Source organism: Pristiophorus japonicus, chromosome 5, assembly GCF_044704955.1.
Source record: "Pristiophorus japonicus isolate sPriJap1 chromosome 5, sPriJap1.hap1, whole genome shotgun sequence".
Classification (NCBI taxonomy): Eukaryota; Metazoa; Chordata; class Chondrichthyes; family Pristiophoridae; genus Pristiophorus; species Pristiophorus japonicus.
The window spans coordinates 107,590,807-107,618,213 of record NC_091981.1 but is presented as its reverse complement, the minus strand read 5'-3'; the positions used below and the strand labels follow the sequence as shown (position 1 = coordinate 107,618,213).

Genomic DNA, 27,407 nt, shown 5'->3' with positions numbered 1-27,407 from the left:
ATTAACTTCTTTGCATTATAAATTCCTATATCCATGTTTATTATGGGTTCTGCCTATGTAAGCATGGCATACTGTAATTGTATAATCTTGCCACTGGATGGTATTGTGCCTTGTCTGCGAAAATGTTCATAGAATCCCATGCTGAAAAAACTTAAAATTACCCAGTCACTATGTTGTGTTCTTTGCAAATTATCGGTTTTATTATAAATTTTTGCACGGTCCTTATAACTTCTGTAAAATTCTATTTAATTTTTTGCACTATCGTGTAATGTCCGATAACCTCGCTCCCTATAAAAATTAAAAATAACTTTTTTTTTGCAGGCTTCTGCTGACACTGGCTGTAATTTTGTGGAAATCCAAAAAGTGGATTATTTCTCATTCAACATAATGGTATGAAAAATCTATGTTTTGATCATGGCTCTGTCACATGATTGTGAATTATTTAGTGAGGCACAGGTAATTGCACATTACATTTCCAGTGCTGCCCAAACCAATGAATTGAGCAATATTTTTGTGTTCCCCTTCCCCCCAGAAGCAAGATTTATCTGCTAATGTCCCAGACCCAGATGAGCAAGATATCTGTTCTGCTTCCCCTCCAATTAAGCAAGATTTCTACACTTGTACCCTTTCTAACAATATTTTCCTTTTTCATTATCCCAAACAGCAAGTTTTCTCAACACCTGCTCCTCCGCAACTAAGGCAGGCATTCATTCTCTAACCCTCCCACTCACCCCGCACATAAATAAATGACAATCTCATGCTGCCCTCTGGAGGGGGGTAATGTAAAAATATTTAGTTTTTTTTGTTATTAGCTTTTTATATATTTGTGCCAGTTCTTTATTTCAAAGGATACTGATATAGCATTTAGACTACTCCCTCTATTGTTTTTAGTGTACTAACATAATTAAATCTAAAAAAACTTGTTCGACTTGTTGCAAGCAGACATTGAAAGTCTGAATTAGACAGTATCATAATGCACTTCTACTACCCTTTATGTTTTGCTTAAAATCCTAAACAAGAATTTTTTATCAAACCACACCTTATTCTTAAAGCAACAAATAGCCAATAGCTTTCTTCTATGACCATTAAAATATTTGTTTCAGAATGAAAGTGAAAAAGTTGTCAACGCCACAAATGTGCAGACTTTCCACATTCCATATTAATTATATTCAGATGATGGCTTTTGATCAAGAGATTGAAGGAGTTAATTTCCTCAATTTGAAATGTACAAAGTGGTCTTTCAACCTATATCAATTTAGCTCATGGATTTAAATTGCTCATGAGTGAATCAATGTAAATTGCAGGTGTTTCCTGTAACCTGAATAAGTTAATTGTGTCTCTATTGAGACACTGGTTACACAGGAGCCAACAGATCCATATGTCTGGAAACTTGCTAATGGGGCTTGGAGTTTAGCAGACATGGATGAAGCTTAGCAGACATGGATGTAGTTTCCTTTTGATTGGGTATTGTGAATTGCATTGAGCTCCACTTTTGTATGATATATTTTTATTTCTATATTTGAGGCAAGACCATCCGAAACAATATTCAAAAGAAGCAATAGGCCAAAGTGGATCTTGCTTCAGTTCACTAAAAAGGAAAATTGCAAATGCCAGAAATCTGAAATAAAAATAGAAAATACTGGTAATACACAGCAGGGCAGTCAGCATCCGTAAAGCGAAAAGACACAATGGCCCGAATTTTGCTCTCAGTGGTGAAGGAATGGCACTCACTATTCATCTTGCTGACAGCTGCCCACAGATTTAACGGGCTTGTCAACGGAGATTTCGACTAATACGCCATCTTTTCCAGCATGGCGCCCTCTACAGGGGACCTGTGGTGTCTATGAGTAGGTCAAGTGACAGCGAGGCTCTTCAACCAATCAGATTGAAGAATTCTCACATAGGCATGCCGACTGCAAACCAGGAAGTAAAAAAAACAGGAAATATAAATTCAATTTCAATGATGAACAGGAAACAAAATAAACATTGGGAAATACAGATGGGATTAAGGGAGAACGGTTATGAGGCAGACAAAGTAAAAAAATATATATTTTAAAAAAACCTCCAACACTAATTTCCTTCTGAGGTAATGAGCCTCCACACTTATAAAATTAATTTTTCAGGGCCAGAGAGGTGCAGCACCTAAAATCCAGAACCCTTGGGACTGAGGCCATTCCGGATTCTGGGCTTTTCCATTTGCTTTCCGACGTCACGCATCCGGAAACACCCAAGTTCGGGTATTTCCGGATTTCGGAACGTCAGAAAGGGGGGGAAGGGGGTTGGAAAGGGGGGTGATTCCCGCCGAGAGTTCGGGCCATCTGGCCTCGCCAAGTTCGTCGTTGGGCAGGCCGGCGAGGAGGCCCCGAGGTAAGGGCAGCGGTGGTGAGGCAAGCGGGGCGAGGCCAGCGGCGGCAAGGCCTGATGTCGGGGCCACCGGGACGATCGGTGGCAGGGTCGTTGGGTCCGGATTCCGGAACATTTTACGGATTCCAGACGACCCTGCCACCGATCGTCCCGGAGTCCGGAACATTCCAGAACTCTGGATTCTCGACGCAGCACTTGTAGTAATTATCACGCCATTAAAAACTCACTTACTCCTAAATGTACCAGCCCTAACTTTTTCAGCCATTTTTAGTGCAGGACTAGTGGGCAAGTACAGCAAATTCATGCCGTTGCAGTCATTTCAATGCAGAGTCTATCGGTGACTACTCCAACTGCGCACCTGTGGAGGAGCAAGGTGTCTCTGACAGCAACTTCTAGATTTCTGCCTTTAACTGCACATGTGTGTACTTCAGAAGTTGCTGTCAGATTTCCTCCATTATAATGGTGAGTGCTAATAGCCTCACCATTATACTCATTGCAATTCCTGGCCATTTTGACATTTGAAGGGTACAGTTCTGAAATGTCATAACCCGTATTTCCTCTTTACAGGTGCACACTGACATGTTGTGTATTTCCAGCATTTTTTTTGTTTCACTTCAACCTTTTCATTTTCTGGTCAAAAATCAGATGTAATGCTCTTGTAGAAGACAATTTGCTGTCATATCTTAAATTAATACTGGAAGTGGTATGAGAGGATAAAAACAGAATTTTCTATTCAGAGGATGGACGTTAGCCCCACAGATATTCAAAAAGTTACCAGCAAAAATTCCATTGAAGGATAACTGGCCAATCATGGATTTTTCTCGTTACTGTTAAATTTGAGCTTTTTTTTGTATTTCATATTTCTATTTAATTAAAATCTGATCTGAATTTGATAGCTGTCATTCCAAAGTGACTGTTGTAGCACTGCTTATAATCCAGTAAACAGATTACCACAAGCAAGGTCATTTTTAATCTCTTAGTCAAACAAATCTGCGAGGTCAGATTGTTCTAAAAGTACAGTCTCTGGATCAGAAGGAACAAAGTCAATTTTGGCCAGGAGTTGCTCCGTTCTTTTCTGGAGTAGGCTGCTTTTTCTGGCGTAACTTAAAAATCCCCAGTTTCCTCAATCAATTTGCACCAGCGTAACTCACTTAGTTACTTTTTTTAAGGTTACTTTTTTTTCTCAAAAAGGAACATTACCAGCCACCTATGCCAGTTCTGCCCATTTAGGCAACTTTGGCCCGCTAATAGTTGCTCCATTTCTACTTAGGCCAACGTCTGTGGCCACTTGAGAAAACCCTTGCAGAGAGATAAAGAAATCGGCGCAGGTAAGTACAGCGGAGGTTATTACGGCCTGGGATAGTGGCGGAAAGTGGAGAGGACCTGGACCTAAGCCAACAAAGCCTTACACTTAGCAATGTTTGCAAACAAGAACTACTAACACTTCTATAAGAAATAAAAAGTTAATGTCCTACCTTCATCTTCAAACTGCAATTCACCTTTCTGCACTCAGCCCGAAAAGGCTGCAGGTCGGTGCAGGAGGCCACTCGGCCTGGGCTAGGGGTGGGAGAATGCACTGGGAGGCCACTCGGCCTGGGCTAAGGGTGGGAGAATGCACTGGGAGGCCACTCGGCCTGGGCTAAGGGTGGGAGAATGCACTGGGAGGCCACTCGGCCTAGGCTAAGGGCAGGACAACGCATCGGGAGGCCACTCAGCCTGGACTAGAGGCAGGACAACGCACCGGGAGGCCACTCGGCCTGGGCTAAGGGCAGGACAACGCATCGGGAGGCCACTCAGCCTGGACTAGAGGCAGGACAATGCATCGGGAGGCCACTCAGCCTGGACTAGAGGCAGGACAATGCACCGGGAGGCCACTCGGCCTGGGCTAGGGGTGGGAGAATGCACTGGGAGGCCACTCGGCCTGGGCTAGGGGTGGGAGAATGCACTGGGAGGCCACTCGGCCTGGGCTAGGGGCGGGAGCGAATGAACTGGGCGGCATCGGGACTCAACGGAGAGACTGCAAGCAAATCAACGGAGAGGTTGGGGGGGGTGGAGAGGGAGGGAGCTGGCAAGAGCATCAGGGGCCACAGAGAGGGAGGCTGCAATTCTGGATAACAGCAGTAAACGCAGTTGAATAAATCAACAGGGAACTTTGATTCAGTAAAAGTAGAAGTGACTTTTCATTTCCGTTACAGCGCTATATCCGAACGCGAACATATGAATTCCCTCTCCGCCGCCCTGTAAATATCGGGGCATTTATCTCACAATCAATGTATTTCAGACATTTCTCGTTTTGCAAGGTGTAGTTTATGAAAAATACATATTGACCCGAATTCTGAATTATTCGTGCTCTGAGAAATGGCTGAAAACAGAAAGTCTAGTATCTTCTGTTGGATGAGTTACTTGTAAGAAGCAACCCCTGAGTGAATTGATGATCAAGAAAGCAAAATATTCTAGCTCAGAAATTCGGTTGCGAGTTTAAAGATTTTTTTTAAGACAGTTGTGAAACTGTCTTTTTAAATCCTTCTCCCCCCAGTCTCCACCCTCACCTCTGACAATAAGTGTGAGGAGCTCATGGACTTCTTTGTCACTAAGATTGATACCATCCATTTGGCTGCCTCTGCCTCTTCCCTTCCTTCCCCTAACCCAACAGGTCAAAATTCCTCTAAGGATCCCTTAGCTCTGAACTCACATCTTTCTCCAATTTCTCTCCGATCTCCCTTCATGACCGTTACAAGCTCATCCTGTCCATGAGACCCATTTCCTGCTCACTTGACTTCTTCCCACCAAACTGCTGACCCCTCCAACTTCCTTTTCTGGCTCCCATATTAGCTGACATTGTTAACGGTTCTCTCTCCTTGGGTACTGTCCCCCTCTCCCTCAAATCTGTCGTCATCACCTCTCTCCTCAAAAAACCAACCCTCAATCCCTCCGTCCTTGCAAACTACCGCTCCATCTCCAACCTCCCTTTCCTCTCCAAAGTCCTTAAATGTGTTGTCGCCTTTCAAATGTGTGCACATCTTTCCCGCAATTCCATGTTTGAATCCCTCCAATCCGGTTTCCGCACTGGCCACAATACTGAAACAGCTGTCATCAAAGTCACAAATGACATCGTCATCATCCTTCTTGACTTGTCTGCAGCCTGTGACAGGGTTGACCACTCTATCCTTCGCCAACACCCCTCCACCATCATCCAACTGGGTGGGATTGCACTCACCTGGTTACATTCTTATCTATCTAATCGCACCCAGAGAATCACCTGCAACAGCTTCTCTTCCCACCCCCGATCATTACCTCTGGTGTCTTGCAAGGATCTATCCTTTGCCCGCTCCTATTTCTCATCTACATGTTACGCCTTGGCGACATCATCCGAAAACACTGTCAGTTTCCACATGTACGCTGATGACACTCTGCTCTACCTCACTAGACCTCTCTCTGGACCTCTCCACCGTCCGTGAGCAGAAAATTTCTCCAATTGAATACGGGAAAGACCGATACCATTGTTTTCGGACTCCACCACAAACTCGGTTCCCTAGCCACTGACTCCATCGCTCTCCTCAACTTCTGTCTGAGGCTCAACCAGACTGTTCGCAACCTTGGTGTCATATTTGACCCTGAAATTAGCTTTCGACCACATATCCACAGCATAACTAAGACCGCCTATTACCGCTTCCGCAACATCACCTGTCTCCACCCTTTCCTCAGCTCGTCTGCTACTGAAGCCCTCATCCATGCCATTGTTACCTCTAGACGACTATTCTAATGCACTCTTGGCTGACTTCCCACATTCTACCCTACATAAACTAGAGGTGATCTAAAATTCGGCTGCCCGGGTCCTAACTCACACCAAGTCCCGCTCACTCATCACTCCTGTGCTCGTTGACCTACATTGGCTCCCGGTTAAGCAACACCTCAATTTCAAAATGATCATCCTTGTTTTCAAGTCCTTCCATGGCCTCACCCCTCTCTATCTCTGTAATATCCTCCAGCTTCCCCCCCCCCCCCACCCCACACCCACAAGATATCTGTGCTCATCTAGTTCTGCCCTCTTGAGCATCCCTGATTATAATCACTCAAGCATTGATGGTCATGCCTTCTGTAGCCTAGAACCTCAACTCTGGAATTCCCTGCCTAAAACTCTCCGCCTCTGTACCTCTCTTTCCTCCTTCAAGATGTTCCTTAAAATCTACCTCTTTGACCAAGCTTTTGGTCATCTGCCCTAATTTCTCCTTATGCGGCTCAGTATCAATTTTTTAATCTCATAACACTCCTGTGAAACACCTGGGGACGTTTCACTATGTTTAAGGCGCTATATAAATACAAGTTGTTATTGTCGATTAATCATTACGCTAATATTAAAAGTAATCTCCGCTCAAAAAAGATATTAACAAAATGGTTGTTTTCTCCTACTGAGGCTAATCTTTCCACACAGAAACAAGCCAAAAGCTGCAAGAATTACGAAACACAGAACATAATTTACATAATTATGGAGAAGATTGTTAAATCACATTATGAAACCTTTTAGGCAGAAGGCATTGGTCCTCGGTGATGGCATTGCAATACTAAAGGCAAGAAATTCAGTTCTTGCCGATAATTGTATTTTTTTGGCAAAATTATCGCTATCGCTATGAGGGCGTAAATTCAAGCTTTAATTTGTGCAGCGGCAAAAATCGACGTTGCAGGAGGATTCGCGGCGCAAACTGCGATCCTCGCCAACTTTAGTCTGAGGCTGATACCGCTGCGAGTTGGGACTAGGGAGGGTGGAAAAACCTGAAAATACATTGGAAAAAAAATTCACAAAACATTTACATGACACTTATCTAGCGAATCGCTGCAAAAGAATTAAAAAATAAAAACTTTAACTTACCTTTTTTGCAGGTCTTCATACTTACCGCTGCATCAAGGGCTGCAACACAGCTTTTGCTTTGGCACTTTTTATGGTCCTAAATATGGGTGCGATCAGAGCCAAATTTTTGGCGAAAGCGACATTTCGAGTCTTGCACAGCGGCGCTCCTCTCTCCAGTGGTATTTGAAAAGCACCGCCACAAAACTTCTCTGGATTTTCCACCGACCAGGTTTTCGGCAAAAAAGCTGAAATAGCACCAAAAACCCGACTGCAAAATCGACGAATAATTAGTACTTTGTTTTAAACTTCAATTATGTTTCTAAAACCTATTTAGGTGTGGCAACATGTTCAGTGCTCAAAACAATTGCTTTTGACATATTTGTATTTCTTAGTTACCTCGGTTTGTTTTGTTGGTTGTGGCTGGATTTAAACAGTAATAAAATGAGTTGATACAGTTATGTCTGACCATACTGTCAAGGTTACTTTAACGCAGGTTGACAGTGATATTTTACAAGCTGAATAATGTGGAAATTCACAGCTATTAAGGCTGTGGGACAAACATCAGGGCAAACTCACAAGGTGTCACTGCTGAAGGAACTGATGATGTCATTTAGGAAAAACTGTTAAAAGAATGATCTTTGATATGAACTATTACGACTTTAGTTTTGCAGTTATCATCATCCACTGGCTATGTAATGACGTACTACCTTAATATTACTTGGGGTATAACAGAAGTTATGGCATCTCCTTATGTCAAACAGTAAAATAAATTCTATTAGTATTTCTAGCCTTACTATGTAGTCACAAGTGACAGCTTGTGTTGCTGTACACTACAGCATGCTCCACCCCACCAAAATAGAACTATAAACTGATCATGGAAAATATTTTAAAAATGACTATATTTATATAAATTATAGAGAATCACATACTCAAATTGCATTCCAATGAAGACATCTGAGGGTTGGTGTGTTGATAAGCCAGTTATTTCATCCCCAAATTACCTCCTTGTAATACACTCTTGAATGTGATTTAAACCAATATCTTTAATGCACTTTCAACTTATTTACACTTTCAAAATTGTTAATAATGCTACTTTCATGTGTGCTATTTTGTTATCCTCATTAATTTACTCCACTTCCCTGCTGTAGGCATTCATTCCTTGCTGCAGTACTGATTGCCCTCTGGTAACCTCATCAAGCTTACATTATTCATTTTTGAGCTTGACGGTGAGTGCTGGCAAGCAATTCGACTGAGGGGGCACCACCACTGAGCTTAATACTGTCCTCACCCACATTTCGATGGGGCAGCTGAATAGTATCAGGATCAATAACTCACGGTAATGTTCCCTTCGATAGGCCAGGTGTATTGAGGCCACATGTGCACTTACAACTGATTTGAGATCAACTAACTCAGCACAGGCCAGGGATTGAACCTTGAACCATTCTGTCCTATGTAGCCGAGCTAATCACTGGATAAACTCACTGAGCCCTTGAAGGAAACTGGTCTGTTCTCGTCCAAGGGCATTCTGAAATTCTGTATGTGTTGCATTAGTCAGCCATCAATTAGATCAATGTTGTCTCTTTCAGTGTACCGAGTACTGAATGTATGAGTTGCTCCTATACATGAGTTGAGAATGATGCATTTGTTTATTCAAACAAAATATGGGTAGCACTTCATTAAGGATAGTCTCATGCTACATTGTTGTAGAATAAGATCCACTTTATTCATTTAATTAGATCTGTACTTCCAATGAAGAAGGTTAAGATGTAAAAAAAAATGTGAAAAAAATAAGAGACTTCTGTATTACAGATGCAGCGCCTAAAATCCGGAACCCTCAGGTCTGGATTCCAGACTTTCGATTTGCTTTCTGACGTCACAAATCTGGAAACACGCGAGCCCAGGTTCAGGTATTTCCGGATTTCGGAACGTCAGTGGAGGGGGGGGGGGATCCCGCCGAGGAGCTATTCGGGCCGTCCGGCCCCGCCAAGGAGGATGTCATCGGGAGGGCCCCGCCGAGGAGGTTGCTGTTGGGCGGGGCCCCACCGAGGAGGTGTGCAGGTGGGCCCCGCCAAGGAAGTTGCCGTCGGGCGGGTCCTGCCGAGGGTGTTGTCGTGCGGGGCCCCGCGGAGGTGTTCAGGCGGGCCTCGCCGAGGTGGTGCTCGGGCGGGCTGGGGAAGAGGCCCTGAGGTAAGGGCAGCGGCGGTGAGGCGTTGGACATTCCTCACCTTCTTGAGATAGGTCAGTAGATTGCATTGATGGTTGGGTAAAACGATCCAGCAACTATGTTTGACCTATGGGCCTCACTAAGTTTGAGGTGTAAAACCTCTTGCACGATGGGCCTAAAATTGTCCAACAATCCAGGTAACTATTACTAGTCATACCAGTAACATCCTACATTTGGTGAGTATACTTGCTCTTCTAGCCATAAAATGATCAACAAGGAGTTAACTCTCACAGCAACACAGAATAGTTAAAATTGAAATGAACGTGGTTACACCGAAGAGGTAGTAAATATGTAAAAGCGCATTGAGATGTGCAGGTCATAAAAATTAAAAGTTGCCATGTGGTCTTTAGAACTCTGAAAAAAGTAGATAATATACACAGAAAGGGCCCTAGGCTTGTTTAGAACACAGAATATAAATCATAGCAATCTGAAACAGGAAGCTTGAAACATTTTAATTGTTTCCACATTGTTGCCCGTAAAAAAAAAGTTATTTGTATTATTATTCTAGGCACAGCCAGGTATATATTTACAAGTTTGCATTAGGAGAATCCACCTTATTTAAAAGCACCTCCAGTAACTGATTAAAATACACCTTTGATTTTTCAGCATACACTCGAGGATGTTGTCGAGGAGATGCCAAGGAGATGTTTGGGTGAGCCCGAATCTGGTTTCACCTTTCTTCCTTAGAAACACGAGTTGAAAATTTCTACCTAAATCAATGATGATATTTAAACATTTTCATTGGAAAGTTAACATGGTCCACTGCATTGCAAAGCTATAATTAATGACTGATGAGTGTTTGTTTTGAATGGGGCTTAAAGAACATTGCCAAAATACACAAAACAAAATAAGACTCTACCTGAACACCTCACTCCCTGAGCAATCAGGCCCCACATAAAGTTGGCACAGTATTCACACCAGTGAGGACCTCTGAATGTATGGACCTGAAAAACAAAAAGGTGAATAAAGAAATGAGGCTGCAGCCAGATGGCCTGACAGATGGAACACACAAAAGCACTGGTCACAAAGCACACAGTAGGGATCAACATTTGAAACTGTCTTTATAGGACCAGGGTTCTTTATCTTTGCTTTTTCACAGCTGGCCCTGAGAGAAACATTTTTTTTTAACAATAGTGCTTTTTTTGTGCCTAACAATTCTTTTCACAGCACCTTGGTTTAGACTGGTCACAAGCAGATAAGATGTGAAACTGATCAACAAAATTAACTTTCCTACTTGCAAGAATGACTGAACATATTCACATTAACCGATATCGGGTTATTCATGCAGGATTGTCAAAGTAATGACATGTTTAATATTACACTTTATAAAGTGATCTTTATTATTGGATGTCAGAGAGATTACGTATAGTTCCAATGATATTCTCACAGACTCTGCATCATTCATTTTTCATGAAGGATGAACCTAGCTTTCTCCTTCAGATGATGGCCAATCTGCAGTGCTATTCCAACAGTTTACATTTTTAGTTCAGATTTTCAGCAAGTGTTTTTCTTATCTTTAGTGCACATGCATAGTTCAATGTTTAAAAAAAAACAATTTGCATGATGTTGACTAAGTTCTGTTTATTTCGCATACCTAATAGCTCTGAGGTGCTGGTGGCAGCCATCTGAGGCAATAGCTGCCTGCACAACCAAGTGACTTACTGGGCCACTTAAGAGTCAACCATGCTATGTGGAACAGGAGTCACATTTAGGCTAGGCCAGGTCTTTTTACCTGAAGGATATTATTTCATGCTCATTATTTCTGGTGATACATATTTTTTTTCAAAATCAGATTTATTGAATTCAGCTCAACTACTTACCACGGTGGAATCTGAACTCACAGCCCTCATCCAGTACCCTAACGATTACACACACTATTGTGTCACATTTATTTCATGCAATACTTTTCTGGGGGTGTATTTACATATTGGAAGCACCTTAGCTGCCTGTTCAGAGGCCTATAGCATGGAGGTAATCTGATGGTGATGGTTGGGAAGGCAGAGAGAACACATGGCAGGGTCCAATTGTCATTGAGGTGGTGACAATGTCCACATGTACTTTGGCCTTCACTAATTTTGGAGTGGGACATGGCAGTCATTACAAAATATTGCGCTGCTTTCTGCTCAGACTCCCACTGAAGAGCACCAGCAGCACTGCGAGTTGGCCGAGAATACAGATGAATCTCGATCCAGGAAGGCGAGACAAAGCAGACACAGTGAGATTGAAAATCTCACCCATGCCACTTCCAGCAATGATCCTGCCGTTGAAGAAAATCTGGGGTTTTCTCCAGCTGAAGTTATACTGTGAACGGAGAGTTAAAATGATGCAAGGCCATCTTTAGGAGGTAATCACGATTCTATCAGTACTGATGGGACTGACCAATCTTGCACTGCCAATACTGTATTGCACTTTGAAGCCAACACAATGAAAGTTTCCTTGCAGTACTAGTGCCAAAACTGCACCACAAGTACAGCATAATATCACCAAAGTTTTCAGAATGTAACTTCAAAGCTGTGCAAAACTGAATTGTCTTCAGGTGTTTCCTGGAGCTCTGCTCAGTCACAGTAATACATTCAGCAATTTAGAAATGCTGAATGGGCGTGGCCTGAATGAAGTTAGGCAGTAAGGATTAGAAACCACAGCTGTTCTAAATCTGGATTGGCACTGGATCAGGCAGTGAAAATGTCATTTGCAAGCCCTGCTTATACTTGCAATGTTATATCAGTATGAAACCTGTATTGAGCTGAGTGCTGACTGGCATATTTATAATACTAATTTCATACAAGCATTTATGATTTACCATATTTGCACTGGCACTGGTAATGAATGTAATGCTGAGCCCGTAACATTAGCAATTTTACTGACTAAAACCAACAGCTGGAGACTACTTTGACACCAGTAATAAACCAGACTTGGCTTTAAATTGGCATCCATACCTTGGCATCCTTAGGATGTTCTATAATGTGACACCACCAATAAAACAATACTCATTGTTGCAATGGTAAAATAAAATATTAATACAAATTTTATAAAATTTCTCATTGATTTGTTTTTCATGAATTAGTGAAATGACTTTTGTTTGCACTGTGCTGATGGATTCTGGCACTACAATAGTATTATAGACCAGGGGGGAGACTTTCACCTTCATTTTCGGCGGTTTTCTCGGCACTACAGCTGTTTTTGGGAGAGAAACCGCCTGGCGAAAGTTTCCCCCTTAGTTTTTGAATGGTACCGCCCACATCTTGAAGCGCCCGCTGGGAGCAAACCAGCGATGAGCAACGGCAAGAAAATCGACAGGACGTAAGTTTGGCCTCAACAGAAGCCCGTCCAGATCGCCGAGGGAACCGCCCTGCGTAAGCTGCTTAAACAGGGCGGTAGGTGAGTACTCTGCAAAGAAAGGTAAGTTAATGGTTCTTTATTTTTTTTTTAAATTGTAAAACGCGACTAACTATAAAACTATCTTGGGGATGTCGTTAAACTTTTTTTTTTAAGTGAAAGTTTAAAAAAAATGTTCCCCCCTCCCTAGGCCCAACCGCAGCCTCGTAGTAAATTTTTACAAACATTTTAAGCACCGCCCATTTCACCTAGTTTTGCCTTTAACCGTTGAGAATACTGGTGCAAGATCCATTTTCTCGCTGGGCGATTATTTTTACCTTAAATATGGAAATTCTCGCCAGCATTACTTGCAAAACATTAGCGGTTTTTCTGGGTGGCAATCTGGGGGGTTGAGGGGCTCTTGGGAAAGTCTAGCCCCAGGAAACAAAAGTGCAAAAAGTACCATTATGCAAAATGTGGCAACTTCCTACAAGGAAGTATAGAAGATTTTCTTTTAATTTCTTGATTAAATTAGCTAGAACCTAGCATGTAGTTTGGGAACATGCAGAGTGCATGCAGCTTTGAATAGAGATGCAAGTGAAATAGTATGGGAATGTAGTATGGGAAACTCAAACATTATCTGAAACAGCCAAAACTATTTTTCGTCAGGCAGGTTTGTGGTTTCTCAAATACGTCAAAGATTTCCTTAATAAAACAAATTCAAAATATTACATTATATAATCTTGAAAAGAATTTTGGCAGTCAGCATTAGTCATTTTAAAAAATAGGTATCTTAGGCAAAAAAATTTTTATAATGCCTATACAATCTTACTGCTATTTGTAAATGATAATCCTTGGGTTCTAGTTAATTATTTGTGGAGAACATTGCGGGCTAGATTTTCTCCATGGTGGATGCATTGCCAGAGAAAATACATCAAACGTACACTGAGAACCATCCCAATTTTCCTGGGTGCACCTTCAAGGTGCACTGCCAGCGCGATTAGTGCCCTCTTTAGACGATCCACCTCTTGAATGGAGCTGGGGTGGGGAGGGGTGGGGGATTGGGGGTAGTTCAGTGATGCTGTAGCCCCTAAAAGAACTACTGGAGTTTACAGCACAGAATTAAATCATTGGGCGCAGCATATCTGTGCCAGCTCTTCGCTAGAGAAAACCATAAACTAATCCCACTGCAACAAAAACAGGAAATTACTGCTAACACCCAACACGTCAGGCAGAATCTGTAAAGGAACGAATGTTTTAGGTATAACCCTTCAGCAGCACTCAAAGGATTATACCTGACGTTAGTTGACCTGCTGAGTGATTCCAGTAGCTTCTGTTGTTTCAGATTTCCAACATCTGCAGTTTTTTTGAGTAATCCCACTGACCTGCAAGCTCTCCATAGCCCTGTATCATCATCTGCTTCAAATATTTATCAAATTTTTCCTCAGAAGACATTTATGTTCCTGTGGGAATAATCCCCAAATCTGCTGTCATTTGCATATAGTGGGGTGAGGATGCAGTGGTTGAAGTCATCCATCACTTTGGGAGCAGAAAAATTAATGCTGCAGTTTCGGGAAAAAGAATTTGGTAGCAAGTTACCCCATTCAATTTTCCTCTCACGAACACTTGAACACTGCGTGCAAATGGGCAGATTTCTGGAGGAAAATCCAGTCCTGTTAAATTTAAAACAAAGTTGAGAGTCAGGCAGCGTCAGCATGGATTTATGAAGGGGAAGTCATGTTTAACAAATTTGCTGGGATTCTTGTGAGGATGTAACGAACAGGGTGGATAAAGGGGAACCAGTGGATGTGGTGTATTTGGACTTCCAGAAGGCATCTGACAAGGTGCCACATAAAAGGTTACTGCACAAGATAAAAGTTCACAGGGTTGGGGATAATATATTAGCATGGATAGAGGATTGGCTAACGAACAGAAAACAGAGAGTTGGGATAAATAGTTCATTCTCTGGTTGGCAACCAGTAATTAGTGGGGTGCCGCAGGGATCAGTGCTGGGACCCCAGCTATTTACAATCTATATTAACGACTTGGAAGAAGGGACCGAGTGGAACGTAGCCAAGTTTGTTGACGATAGAAAGATGGGAGGAAAAGAAATGTGTGAGGAGGACACAAAAAAAATCTGCAAAAGGACATAGACAGGCTAAGTGAGTGGGCAAAAATTTGGCAGATGGAATATAATGTTGGAAAGTGTGAGGTCATGCACTTTGGCAGAAAAAAAAATCAAAGAGCAAGTTATTATTTAAATGGAGAAAGATTGCAAAAGCAGGAACTGGGTGTACTTGCGCATGAAACACAAAAGGATATTATGCAGGGATAGCAAGTGATCAGGAAGGCCAATGGAATCTTGGTCTTTATTGCAAAGGGGAAGGAGTATAAAAGCAGGGAAGTCTTGCTACAGTTGTACAGGGTATTGGTGAGGCCATACCTAGACTACTGCGTGCAGTTTTGGTTTCCATATTTACGAAAGGATAGAAACATAGAAAAATAAGTGCAGGAGTAGGTCATTCAGCCCTTCGAGCCTGCACCACCATTCAATAAGGTTATGGCTGATCATTCCCTCACTACCCCTTTCCTGCTTTCTCTCCATAACCCTTGATCCCATTAGCCGTAAGGGCCATATGTAACTCCCTCTTGAATATATCCAATGAACTGGCATCAACAACTCTCTGCGGCAGGGAATTCCACAGGTTAACAACTCTCAGTGAAGAAGTTTCTCCTCATCTCAGTCCTAAATGGCCTACCCCTTATCCTAGGACTGTGTCCCCTGGTTCTGGACTTCCACAACATCGGGAACAATCTATCCGCATCTAACCTGTCCCTTCCCGTCAGAATCTTGTATGTTTCTATGAGATCCCCTCTCATCCTTCTAAACTCCAATGTATAAAGGGCCAGTTGATCCAGTCTCTCCTCATATGTCAGTCCAGCCATCCCGGGAATCAATCTGGTGAACCTTCGCTGCACTCCCTCAATAGCAAGAACGTCCTTCCTCAGATTAGGAGATCAAAACTGAACACAATATTCTAGGTGAGGCCTCACCAAGGCCCTGTACAACTGCAGTAAGACCTCCCTGCTCCTATACTCAAATCCCCTAGCTATGAAGGCCAACATACCATTTACCTTCTTCACCGCCTGCTGTACCTGTATGCCAACTTTCAATGACTGATGAACCATGACACCCAGGTCTCATTGCACCTCCCCTTTTCCTAATCTGCCACCATTCAGATAATATTCTGTCTTCGTGCTTTTGCCCCCAAAGTGGATAACTTCACATTTATCCACATTATACTGCATCTGCCATGCATTTGCCCACTCACCTAACCTGTCCAAGTCACCCTGCAGCCTCTTAGCATCCTCCTCACAGCTCACACCGCCACCCAGTTTAGTGTCATCTGCAAACTTGGAGATATTACACTCAATTCCTTCATCCAAATCATTGATGTATGTTGTAAAGAGCTGGGGTCCCAGCACTGTGCCCTGCGGCACTCCACTAGTCACTGCCTGCCATTCTGAAAAGGACCCGTTTATCCCGACTCTCTGCTTCCTGCCTGCCAACCAGTTCTCTATCCACGTCAGCATATTACCCCCAATACCATGTGCTTTGATTTTGCACAACAATCACTTGTGTGGGACCTTGTCAAAAGCCTTTTGCAAGTCCAAATACACCACATCCACTGGTTCTCCCTTGTCTACTCCACTAGTTAATCCTCAAAAAATTCCAGAAGATTTGTCAAGCATGATTTCCCTTTCATAAATCCATGCTGACTTGGACCGATCCTGTCACTGCTTTCCAAATGCGCTGCTATTTCATATTTAATAATTGATTCCAACATATTCCCCATCACTGATGTCAGGCTAACCGGTCTATAATTATCTGCTTTCTCTCTCCCTCCCTTTTTAAAAAGTGGTGTTACATTAGCTACCCTCCAGTCCATAGGAACTGATCCAGAGTCGATACACTGTTAGAAAATGATCACCAATGCATCCACTATTTCTAGGACCACTTCCTTAAGTACTCTGGGATGCAGATTATCAGGCCCCGGGGATTTATCGGCCTTCAATCCCATCAATTTCCCTAACACAATTTCCTGCCTAATAAGGATATCCTTCAGTTCCTCCTTCTCACGAGACCCTCGGTCCCCTAGTACTTCTGGAAGGTTATTTGTGTCTTCCTTCGTGAAGACAGAACCAAGTATTTGTTCAATTGGTCTACCATTTCTTTGTTCCCCATTATAAATTCACCTGATTCTGACTGCAAGGGACCTACGTTTGTCTTCACTAATCTTTTTCTCTTCACATATCAAGAGAAGCTTTGGAGGCAGTTCCGAGAAGGTTCACTAGGTTGATTCCGGAGATGAGGGGGTTGACTTATGAGGAAAGGTTGAGTAGTTTGGGCCTCTACTCATTGGAATACAGAAGAATGAGAGGTGATCTTACCGAAACGTATAAGATTATGAAGGGGCTTGACAAGCTGGATGCAGAGAGGATGTTTCCAATGATAGGGGAGACTAGAACTAGAGGACATAATCTTAGAATAAGGGGCTGCCCATTTAAAACTGAGAGGAGGAGAAATTTCTTCTCTCAAAGGGTTGTGGATCTGTGGAATTCGCTGCCTCAGAGAGCTGTGGAAGCTGGGACATTGAATAAATTTAAGACAGAAATAGACAGTTTCTTAAACGATAAGGGAATAAGGAGTTATGGGGAGCAGGCTTGAGGGGCTGTATGGCCTACTCCTGCTCCTATTTCTTATGTTCTTATGTTCTATAACACGCTTTCTTCTCCTAGCTTGTTTAGTAATTGAACCAAATCCTTCAAGTTCTTAAACAAAAATAGTTTTTTTAATATATATTATCATTCTTGCCCTGGTAATAGCAGCCTTATAAACTTGATCATCTACATGGGTCAGAGCCAGAGGCAAGAAACTCAGCAGGAAGGCAACAATAACGTCTACTGACTAAATTACATTAAATGCTAACTATGTTAAGATTCTATACAGAAGATCATTGTCTGGTCTCAGGGCAGCTATATTTTTTCTTGTTTTGTTTCTGAGTTAAGGCAGTAACAGGGGAGTGATACAGTTATTCATGAAAAGTCAATTATAGAATTTTGAAGAACTTGCCTTTCATCATAAAATACCATCTACCAAAATACTGTTTTAACCCTGTGAATGCCAACCCTGCGGAGGCTTTCAAACACAAACATTTAATACTATGGACATTATAATAAAGTAAACTATAAACACATGAATATTTCAGGAATTTATATTGCAAAGAATGAACTTGCATTATTTATAGCATCTTTCACCTCCTCAGGGCATCCCAAAGTAGTTTAAAGCAAATTATTTTTTTTGAAGTTATGAAGGCAACAAAATGCAACAGCCTATTTGTGCACAGCAAAGTCCTACAAATGGTAATGAGATACTGTCATTGGATTGCTTGCATCCACCTAAAAAGGCAGACTTGGCTTAGGTTTAACATCTTATCTAAAAGACGGCACCACCAACAATGTGGTACTGCCTCAGTATTTCACTGACATGTCAACCTATATTATATTCTGAAGTACTGTAGTGCGTCTTTGAACCCTCAATCTTTTGACTCAGAGGTGAAGGTGGTACTACTAAATCAAGCTGTCTGTAGAATGTGCTTAAAAAGAATTATTCTGGTGATTCTAGATGATTTGTGCCCATATGACTACATGCAAAATATTGTACAACAGTCATTTAGGAGTGCATTGCATAGCGGTCAACAGATACCTATGGGATAAAGGAACTTTATATATAGCAGTTGTACTCAGTCATCTTTCACTGAGGCCCATGATCCCGACCAAAATGTTGCTCAAGGGCCACTGTCAGTGTGCTGTATAATTGAGTGATGAGATGCAGATCTGCACCACACACTTACCCACAGGAATATGAAAAAAAATTACAGGACTAATAGTTTTCTCAAATAGAGAGAGAGAAAGAGAAAGTCAGAGAAAGAAACAGGGATAGAGACAGAAAGAATTCCCTTGATCATCTTGAATAGGACCATGGGATCTTCTCCATCCACTTTTGACAGTGCAGCGCTCTCCCAGTACTGTATTAAAGTAACAACCTAGATTATGTGCTGGAACCATAATCTTCTGACTCTGAAGCTAGACTGCTACCACTGAGCCAAGGGTGAAACCTAAAAAATGATCAGAGGAGAAAAACATAGAGCAAAAAGGACTATGCAGAAAGAGCAAGGGAGTGGGACTAATTAGATGGCTCTTTCACAGAGCTGGCACAGGCACAATGGGCTCCTTCTGTAGTTTAAGATGCTATGATAAAACTAAAATCTGATTCAAAAACATTTTGGGAACAAAAATAAAACTATGGCTAAATTTTATCCAGAGAACTTAAAATAAAATAAATGAAAGAAAATAAAACTACAAGGTCCATCGATAAGGCTAGAACAAAACAAATGTCTAGGCCTAAAACATACAGCTGTTACGTTCTAATCAGCAGCATCAGCAACAAGATCTAAGCCCATTCAGTTCTGCAAGTGTAGGATACGTGAAGGGCTTAGTGCTTATAGTAGCAGGCCACTGCTATCTCTTAAGGTGTAATGCAGCTGCTCCTCGAATGGATTCCCCTGGGTAAAGGACCCACCACTAAGCCATACAAGTCAGAAGATCCCAGATTTGATTCCCAGCTGGCAGCATTTAGTGTACTACAAATACAGTACAAGGCAAAGCTGGGATTTCCCCGATGGCTTGGCTGGTCACTGGATGAGTCCCTCCCAAACCCTTGTGTTTTGTTGACTGAGCCATATAGACGAGGGAGGTTTATGGGTCCATCCCAAAAAAAATCTGAATTCTGGCTCAATCTCCCACCTTCCAGCAACTTTGGAAGCCCAAAAGGCACATTGAGCAGGAGGTCAAGCGACAGCCACAGGCAAAGGGAATATTGGCTGTGAATAGTCCCTGGCCATGTTATGGGTACCACTGAAAAATAGAAAAACAGGTAGCTGGGAATATATTACATACAGGACAATCAATACCTTGGAGTATGTTGCCATTGATAAAGGTTGCCAATTTTCTGTACTGCATTGAAACATGTTCCTACTTAATAGTTATTCTGTGTATTCGATTTAACATTAATCAATTCTTTGGATATTTCTTGTTTGAGAAAGAAACTTAAAGTAGAGCAGGTTGAGGAGTGGAGTACTAAATTCTCATACATGTCATTTCACTCAGATGGAAGTAGGAAGATACAATGTGATTGAAATGAAAGCAACTGGAAGATTTATTGCATAACACAACATCTGGAAAATAAATTGCCTGGTGGCTGAATGAAATAAGTTTGTGTACTAAAAATCATTTGGGGCAGAACTCCCTTATTTTAATGCACATCATTGTCCAAACTGTCTCAGTGCATTGTTTGTGTCACCAGTAATACAAAGTGGCACATGCTCCACCTGATGATTCCCAACCCCGCACCCCAAACCCACTTAAGCCATTGATATCAATTGTAGCATCAAAACTATTGCACTGGCTGAGATCAACTAACAGGTCAGGAGGTGAATTGATGACGTTTTAGGCTGTATCACTTAGTGCTATAAAGGATCCTTCTCACTAGTTCATTGGGTAGCTCTAGAAAGAAATATTTTAAGGGACATGCTCCTAATATAACATGGTGGAATAGAATACTTTACAGCTCAACAGCTGCAACAGGCTTTAACAACAAGGTTTTGGGGTCCCTGTGCACTGCTTTAAATGAGTTTTAATGCATTGTGGGAAAATACACCCAATAAGGTATAGAAACATATTTTCTTATCAGCACAATTATAGTTAGCCATGTGCCCACAGAATAGCAAGCGGGCATCGCACCAATGCTGGAGGACTCCTATCTTTTGTTCATTTCTGTGCAAACTGTTTGAAGTCAATGTGCCTGCAGTACTTTTGAGCTATCAATCTCTGAAATAGGGACAGAGGAACAGAGGAACAAGAATAGGCCATCCAACCAGTCAAGCCTGTTCCACCATTCAATGAGATCATGGCTGATCTGTATCTTAACTTTATCCACTTGTCTTGACTCCATATACCTTAATACACTTGGCTAGTAAAAATCTATTGATCTCAGATTTAAAAGTTATTAAGTGAGCTAGCATCGATTGCTTTTTGTATGGGAGTGTCCCATACTTCTACTACCCTTTGCATGAAAAGTGTTTCCTAACTTCTCTCCTGAATGGCCTGGCTTGATTTTAAGGTCATGTCTCCTTGTCCAAGACTCTCCCACTAGCGGAAAAAGTTTCTCTTTATCTACTCCAATTCCTTTCAAAATCCAAAAAACCTCAATTAAATGACCCCTTAACCTTCTATATTCTGGGAATACTAGCCTAGTTTATGTAATCTCTCCTCATAATTTAAGCTTTGCAGTCCTGGTAACATTCTGAAGAATCTGCATTGTACTCCTTCCAAGGCCAATATATCCTTTCGAAGGTACGTTGCCCAGAACTGTACACAATACTCCAGATGTGGTCCAACCAGGGCTTTGCATAGCTGTAGCAAAACTCCCTCCCCTTTATATTCCAGCTCTCTAGTTATAAAGGCTAACATTCCATTAGCCTTTTGCATTATTTTTTGTACCTGACTACTACACTTTAGTGATCTATGTATATGAAACCCTGAATCTCTTTGGACTTTACTGTTCCTAGCTTTTCACCATTTAAAAAATACACGTATCTATTTTTTGGGAATCCAAAATGGATGACCTCCCACTTACTTGCATTGAAATCCATCTGCCACAGTTTCGTGAAAGAAATCACCAGTGAGATATTCTAAATTCAATTTGGGTTCATATTACATTTTAATTGAGGAAAGTTTCCGCAGTCTTCATAATTTCATACCCACTTTCTCCTGTTTTAGTGTCGCCTCTTCCTCTCCTCCCCACCACTACACTTATTCGACTGGGAGGACATTCACAACTACTGTCATTACTACTCTGTGATTGGTCAAAATAAAGTGCTCACTGGTGTGTCTAAACTGGGTCAAATGGATTCCATTGTCCACTAACTTTTTTAAAAGACTGAGGATGCAATGTCCCTATATAGTCTCATGACATCAGGTCAAACATTGGCAAGAAAACCTCCTGCTGATTACCAACTAACGCCCTCCCTCAGCTGATGAATAAGTATTCCTCCATGTTGAGCACCACTTGAAAGAAACAATGAGGATAGCAAGAGTAAAGAATGTACTCTCGGTGGGGTAAGAACATAAGAACATAAGAATATACGAATTAGGAACAGGAGTAGGCCATCTAGCCCCTCGAGCCTGCTCCGCCATTAAATAAGATCATGGCTGATCTGGTCGTGGACTCAGCTCCACTTACCCGCCCTCTCCCCGTAACCCTTAATTCCATTATTGGTTAAAAATCTATCTATCTTTGACTTGAAAACATTCAATGAGCTAGGCTCAACTGCTTCCTTGGGCAGAGAATGCCACAGATTCACAACCCTTTGGGAGAAGAAATTCTTTCTTAACTCGGTTTTAAATTGGCTCCTCCGTATTTTGAGGCTGTGCCCCCTAGTTCTAGTCTCCCCTACCAGTGGAAACAACCTCTCTGCCTCTATCTTGTCTATCCCTTTCATGATTTTAAATGTTTCTATAAGATCACCCCTCATCCTTCTGAACTCCAAGGAGTAAAGACCCAGTCTACTCAATCTATCATCATAAGGTAACCCCCTCATTTCTGGAATCAGCCTAGTGAATCGTCTCTGTACCCCTTCCAAAGCTAGTATATCCTTCCTTAAGTAAGGTGACCAAAACTGCATGCAGTACTCCAGGTGCGGCCTTACCAATACCTTATACAGTTGCAGCAAGACCTCCCTGCTTTTGCACTCCATCCCTCTCGCAATGAAGGCCAACATTCCATTCGCCTTCCTGATTACCTGCTGCACCTGCAAACTAACCTTTGGGATTCATGCACAAGGACCCCCAGGTCCCTCTGCACCACAGCATGTTGTAATTTCTCCCCATTCAAATAATATTCCCTTTTACTGTTTTTTTTCCCCCAAGGTGGATGACCTCACACTTTCCGACATTGTATTCCATCTGCCAAACCTTAGCCCATTCGCTTAACCTATCCAAATCTCCTTGCAGCCTCTCTGAGTCCTCTACACAACCCGCTTTCCCACTAATCTTAGTGGGTCATCTGCAAATTTTGTTGCACTACACTCTGTCCCCTCTTCTAGGTCATCTATGTATATTGTAAACAGTTGTGGTCCCAGCACCGATCCCTGTGGCACACCACTAACCACTGATTTCCAACCGGAAAAGGACCCATTTATCCCGACTCTCTGCTTTCTGTTCGCCAGCCAATTCTGTATCCATGCTAATACATTTCCTCCGACGCCACGTACCTCTATCTTCTGCAGTAACCTTTTGTGTGGCACCTTATCGAATGCCTTTTGGAAATCTAAATACACCACATCCATCGGTACACCTCTATCCACCATGCACGTTATATCCTCAAAGAATTCCAGTAAGTTAGTTAAACATGATTTCCCCCATGCTGCGCCTGCTTGATTGCACTATTCCTTTCTAGATGTCCCGCTATTTCTTCCTTAATGATAGTTTCAAGCATTTTCCCCACGTCAGATGTTAAACTAACCGGCCTATGGGTACTTCAATGTCTATCAGCAAGAGTGGCTCGGTAGCATCAGTACTGACCGAGCCCTAAAGGACATAGCTGCCAGACTGGGCCTATGGCAGATGCTGAGAAAACTAACATGAGGGAAAAACATAACTGACCTCGTCATCAATCTACTTGTCACAGATGCATCTGTCCATGGCAGTATTAATAGAAGAGACCATCACACAGTCCTTGTGATGACAAAGTCGTGTCATCACACTGAAGACACCCTCCATCGTGTTGTGTGCACGACCACCATGCTAAATGGGATAGATTCAGAACAGAGATAGCAGCACAAAACTGGGCATCCATGAGGTGCTGTGGGTCATCAGCAGCCTAATTGTATCCCACCTACTCGGAACTCCTTCATGGCAAACGAACCAAAGGTGGGCAGAGGAAACATTACAAGGACACCCTCAAAGCCTCCCTGATAAAGTGCAACATCCTCACTGACACCTGGAAGTCCCTGGCCAAAGATCGCCCTAAGTGGAATAAGTGCATCTGGGAGGGCGCTGAGCACCTCGAGTCTCATTGCTGAGAGCATGCAGAAATCAAGCGCTGGCAGCGGAAAGAGCGTGTGGCAAACCTGTCCTACCCACCCTTTCCCTCAACTGTCCCACCTGTGACAGGGACTGTGGCTCTCATATTGGACTGTTCAGCCACCTAAGTACTCATTTTAGAGTGGAAGCAAGTCTTCCTCGATTCCAAGGGGCTGTCTATGATGATATGTATCCCACCACAATCTGCAACCTCATGGCCTTGCATATTCCTCACTCTACCATTACCGTCAAGTCAGGGGACCAACCCTGGTTTAATGAGGAATGTAGAAGAGCATGCCAGGAGCAGCGCGAGGAGTACCTAAAATTTAGATGCCAACCTGTGGAAGCTACAACACAGGACTACATACATGCTAAGCAGCGGAAGCAGCAGGCTATAGACACAGCTAAGCAATTCCACAACCAACGGATCAGATCAAAGCTCTGCAGTCCTGCCACATCCAATCGTGAATGGTGGTGGATAACTCAATAACTAATGGGAGGAAGAGACTCCATATCCCTATCCTCAATGATGACGGATCCCAACATGCGAGTGCAAAAGGCAAGGCTGAAGCATTTGCTACCATCTTCAACCAGAAGTGCCGAGTGGATGATCCATCTCAGAAGCCAGTCTTCAGCCAATTCGATTCACTCCACGTGATAGCAAGAAACAGCTGAGCGCACTGGATACAGCAAAGGCCATGGACCCTGACAACATCTCAGTTATAGTGCTAACGACTTGTGCTCCTGACCTAGCCGCACCTCTAGCCAAGCTGTTCCAGTACAACTACAACATCGGCATCTCCCTGACAAAGTGGAAAATTGCCCAGGTATGGCCTGTCCACAAAAAGCAAGATAAATCCAATGCGGCCAATTACCAGTCCCATCAGTCGACATTCAATTTTCAGCAAAGTGATGGAAGGTATCGTCGACAGTGCGATCGAGTGGCACTGACTCACCAAAGCCTGCTTGTTCCACCTGGACTGTTCGACATCAGAGATCATTCCAGACTTGGTTCAGACATGGATAAAAGAGCTGAATTCTAGAGGTGAGGCCAGAGTGACAGCCCCTAACATCAAGGCAGTATTTGACCAAGTGGGGCATCAAGGAGCCCTAGTAAAATTGAAGTCAATGGAAACCAGGGGGAAAACGCTTCACTGGCTGGAGTCATAACCAGCACAAAGAAAGATGGTTGTGGTTGTTGGATGCCAATCATCTCAGTCTTGGGACATTGCTGTGCTCCAGGAAACCCATGCAGCTGGTTTGCTGGCTTTTCAAGATAAGAATCGTGCATGTGTGATATTTTGAATGGCCCAAGCTGCACCTTAAAGGGGCCGTGCGACACCAAACAAAGTTAGAAGGAACACTGTCCCAGACCCAACCATCTTCAGCTGCTTCGTCAATTACCTTCCCTCCACCACAAGATCAGGTGAGGATGTTCTCTGATGATTGCAGTGTTCCATTCCTTTTGCAACTCCTCAGTTAAAAAAAAATTAACACACAACGAAACATTCAATCAGTAAGTATAATTTGATGAGAGAGCGCGTATTTACCTCGTCAGAAATAATTATCAAAGGGTATAATTATACTTAATTTCAATCAACTTAAACTTTAATTGTCACCAAGGTGATGCCCACCACTGATGTATGACCTGCACACCCAGCATTATGTCAGCCTTGCAAATAACACCAACATTCTTTCAGGCAAAGCGCTCATTGATGAGCTCCTGATGTAAGGCTCTTGCAGCTATCATGCCACCACGGGCCCTTTCATGTGGTCTACAGGGAGGCAGGGGCATAGCTTCAGCGTCAGCCTGATTGTCTGGGCCGATGTCACCATCCGCCTCCTCGTCTTCCTCTTCCTCTCTCTGGTGAGACAGACTGTCAGATTCTTCAGGCAATTCTTGTCCCCTCCTGATAGCCAGGTTGTGCAGCATGGAGCACACCACCACGAATTGAGCTACCTGCTCAGGGTGGTATTGGAGCTTACCTCCTGAGTGGTCCAGGCATCTAAAGCGCTGCTTCAGCATTCCAATGGTTTTCTCCACGATATTGCGAGTTGCTCTGTGGCTCTCGTTGTATCGCGTCTCGGCTCCGGTTTGGGTGTCACGCAGGGCAGTCATCAGCCAGGTGGCGAGGCCATATCCTTTGTCACCAAGCATCCAGCATTGGCCTTGTGGTTGATTGTTAAACAAATCAGATTCAGTGCTCTCACGCAGGTTGTGAGCATCATGGATTCTGCCCGAAAATTGAGCATTCACTGCTAATATAATTTGCTGGTGGTTGACAACCAGTTGGACATTCATTGAGTGGAATCCCTTGCGGTTCCTGAAAACCTCTGCATCCTGAAAAGGTGCCCGCATCGCAATGCGCATACAGTCTATTGCTCCCTGCACCTTGGGGAAGTTTGCAATTCTGGAGAATCCTAGAGCCCTCTCGCTCTGTGCCTCCCTGGTCATAGGGAAGCTGCAGGGGGTGTAATATCTGGTCCTCCTCATCAGTCTGTCACGTCTTACATTGGGCACATAATGCAGTGAAGTATTCTTTTGGTGATGTCGAGTCTGCTGCATGTAATTGGTCACCAAGAGAGGGTGAGAAAGGTCAGGCCACATTGCAGCAGCTCTCTGTTTTCCACCGATTGGTCACAAACAAGGAATGTCCCGACGAAGACACCTATTTAATTCCAATCGGTCACTGTATGGTCAAGATATTTGTAGAGATGTTCACATCAACTCCAATGACCTGCAGAGTACATCCAAGCTTCGCCGAGGTTGAAGCACAGCAGCCTTTTAAAGGATGCGACATGTGATCTAGAACATGGCGTCCATAACATCGTGATTAGTTCCACTTTCTCTGGGCGGTTTTTTGGGCGAGCGATATTGTGGGCGATATGTGTGTGCGAGGTGGTGAAATTGACGATGGGCAATCTCATGGCTGCTAGTTTTGGTAAATATGCTCTTTACGACAAAAAACAGCGTTACTATTGAATCTCGGCGTTAAATCAGTGCGGAAAGTAATGCTGGGCGATATTATGGGTGTTGATTTCGCCCCAAAAAAGTGGGTGGGCGGTAATATTGTTTCCTGGCGTTAAACATATGGATAAAGTAATGCTCGCCGATAAGTTTCTGAAAAATGCCCGTCAGTTTCCATTTTGTGCCAAAATGGACGATATATGGGCGTTATTCATCATTTCAGCGGTAAAATGGGCATTAAGTGGGCATTAAGCATGCAAAAAAAGTGGAGGTTCTAGCCCATGGTGTGTATTTACAGAATATTCCATTTTTGTGTTAATGAAACAAGGAGGCACACTTAAATTTTTGCACCAAGTCTAATCCTTACTGGTTCGATTTGGAATTGGAAATTTGAAATGAGTGAAGAAACAATTTGGACTATTTTCATGTTTAACGTTTGAATATTCAGCAAAACCTGAAATGGGTGGACTGGTGAATTTTTACTG

At 42.8% G+C, this 27,407-nt stretch overlaps 1 protein-coding gene across 4 annotated transcripts in view; it reads right to left on the bottom strand.

Moving 5' to 3' along the window:
* chn2 (chimerin 2) overlaps window positions 1-27,407 on the bottom strand; it is a 485,758-nt gene that overhangs the window by 38,912 nt on the left and 419,439 nt on the right. For all 4 annotated transcript variants that reach the window (XM_070880837.1, XM_070880839.1, XM_070880840.1 and 1 more), the window contains one exon: window positions 10,294-10,378. In XM_070880837.1, the coding sequence (XP_070736938.1) occupies window positions 10,294-10,378 (85 nt within the window). The remainder of the gene's footprint in view (window positions 1-10,293; window positions 10,379-27,407) is intronic.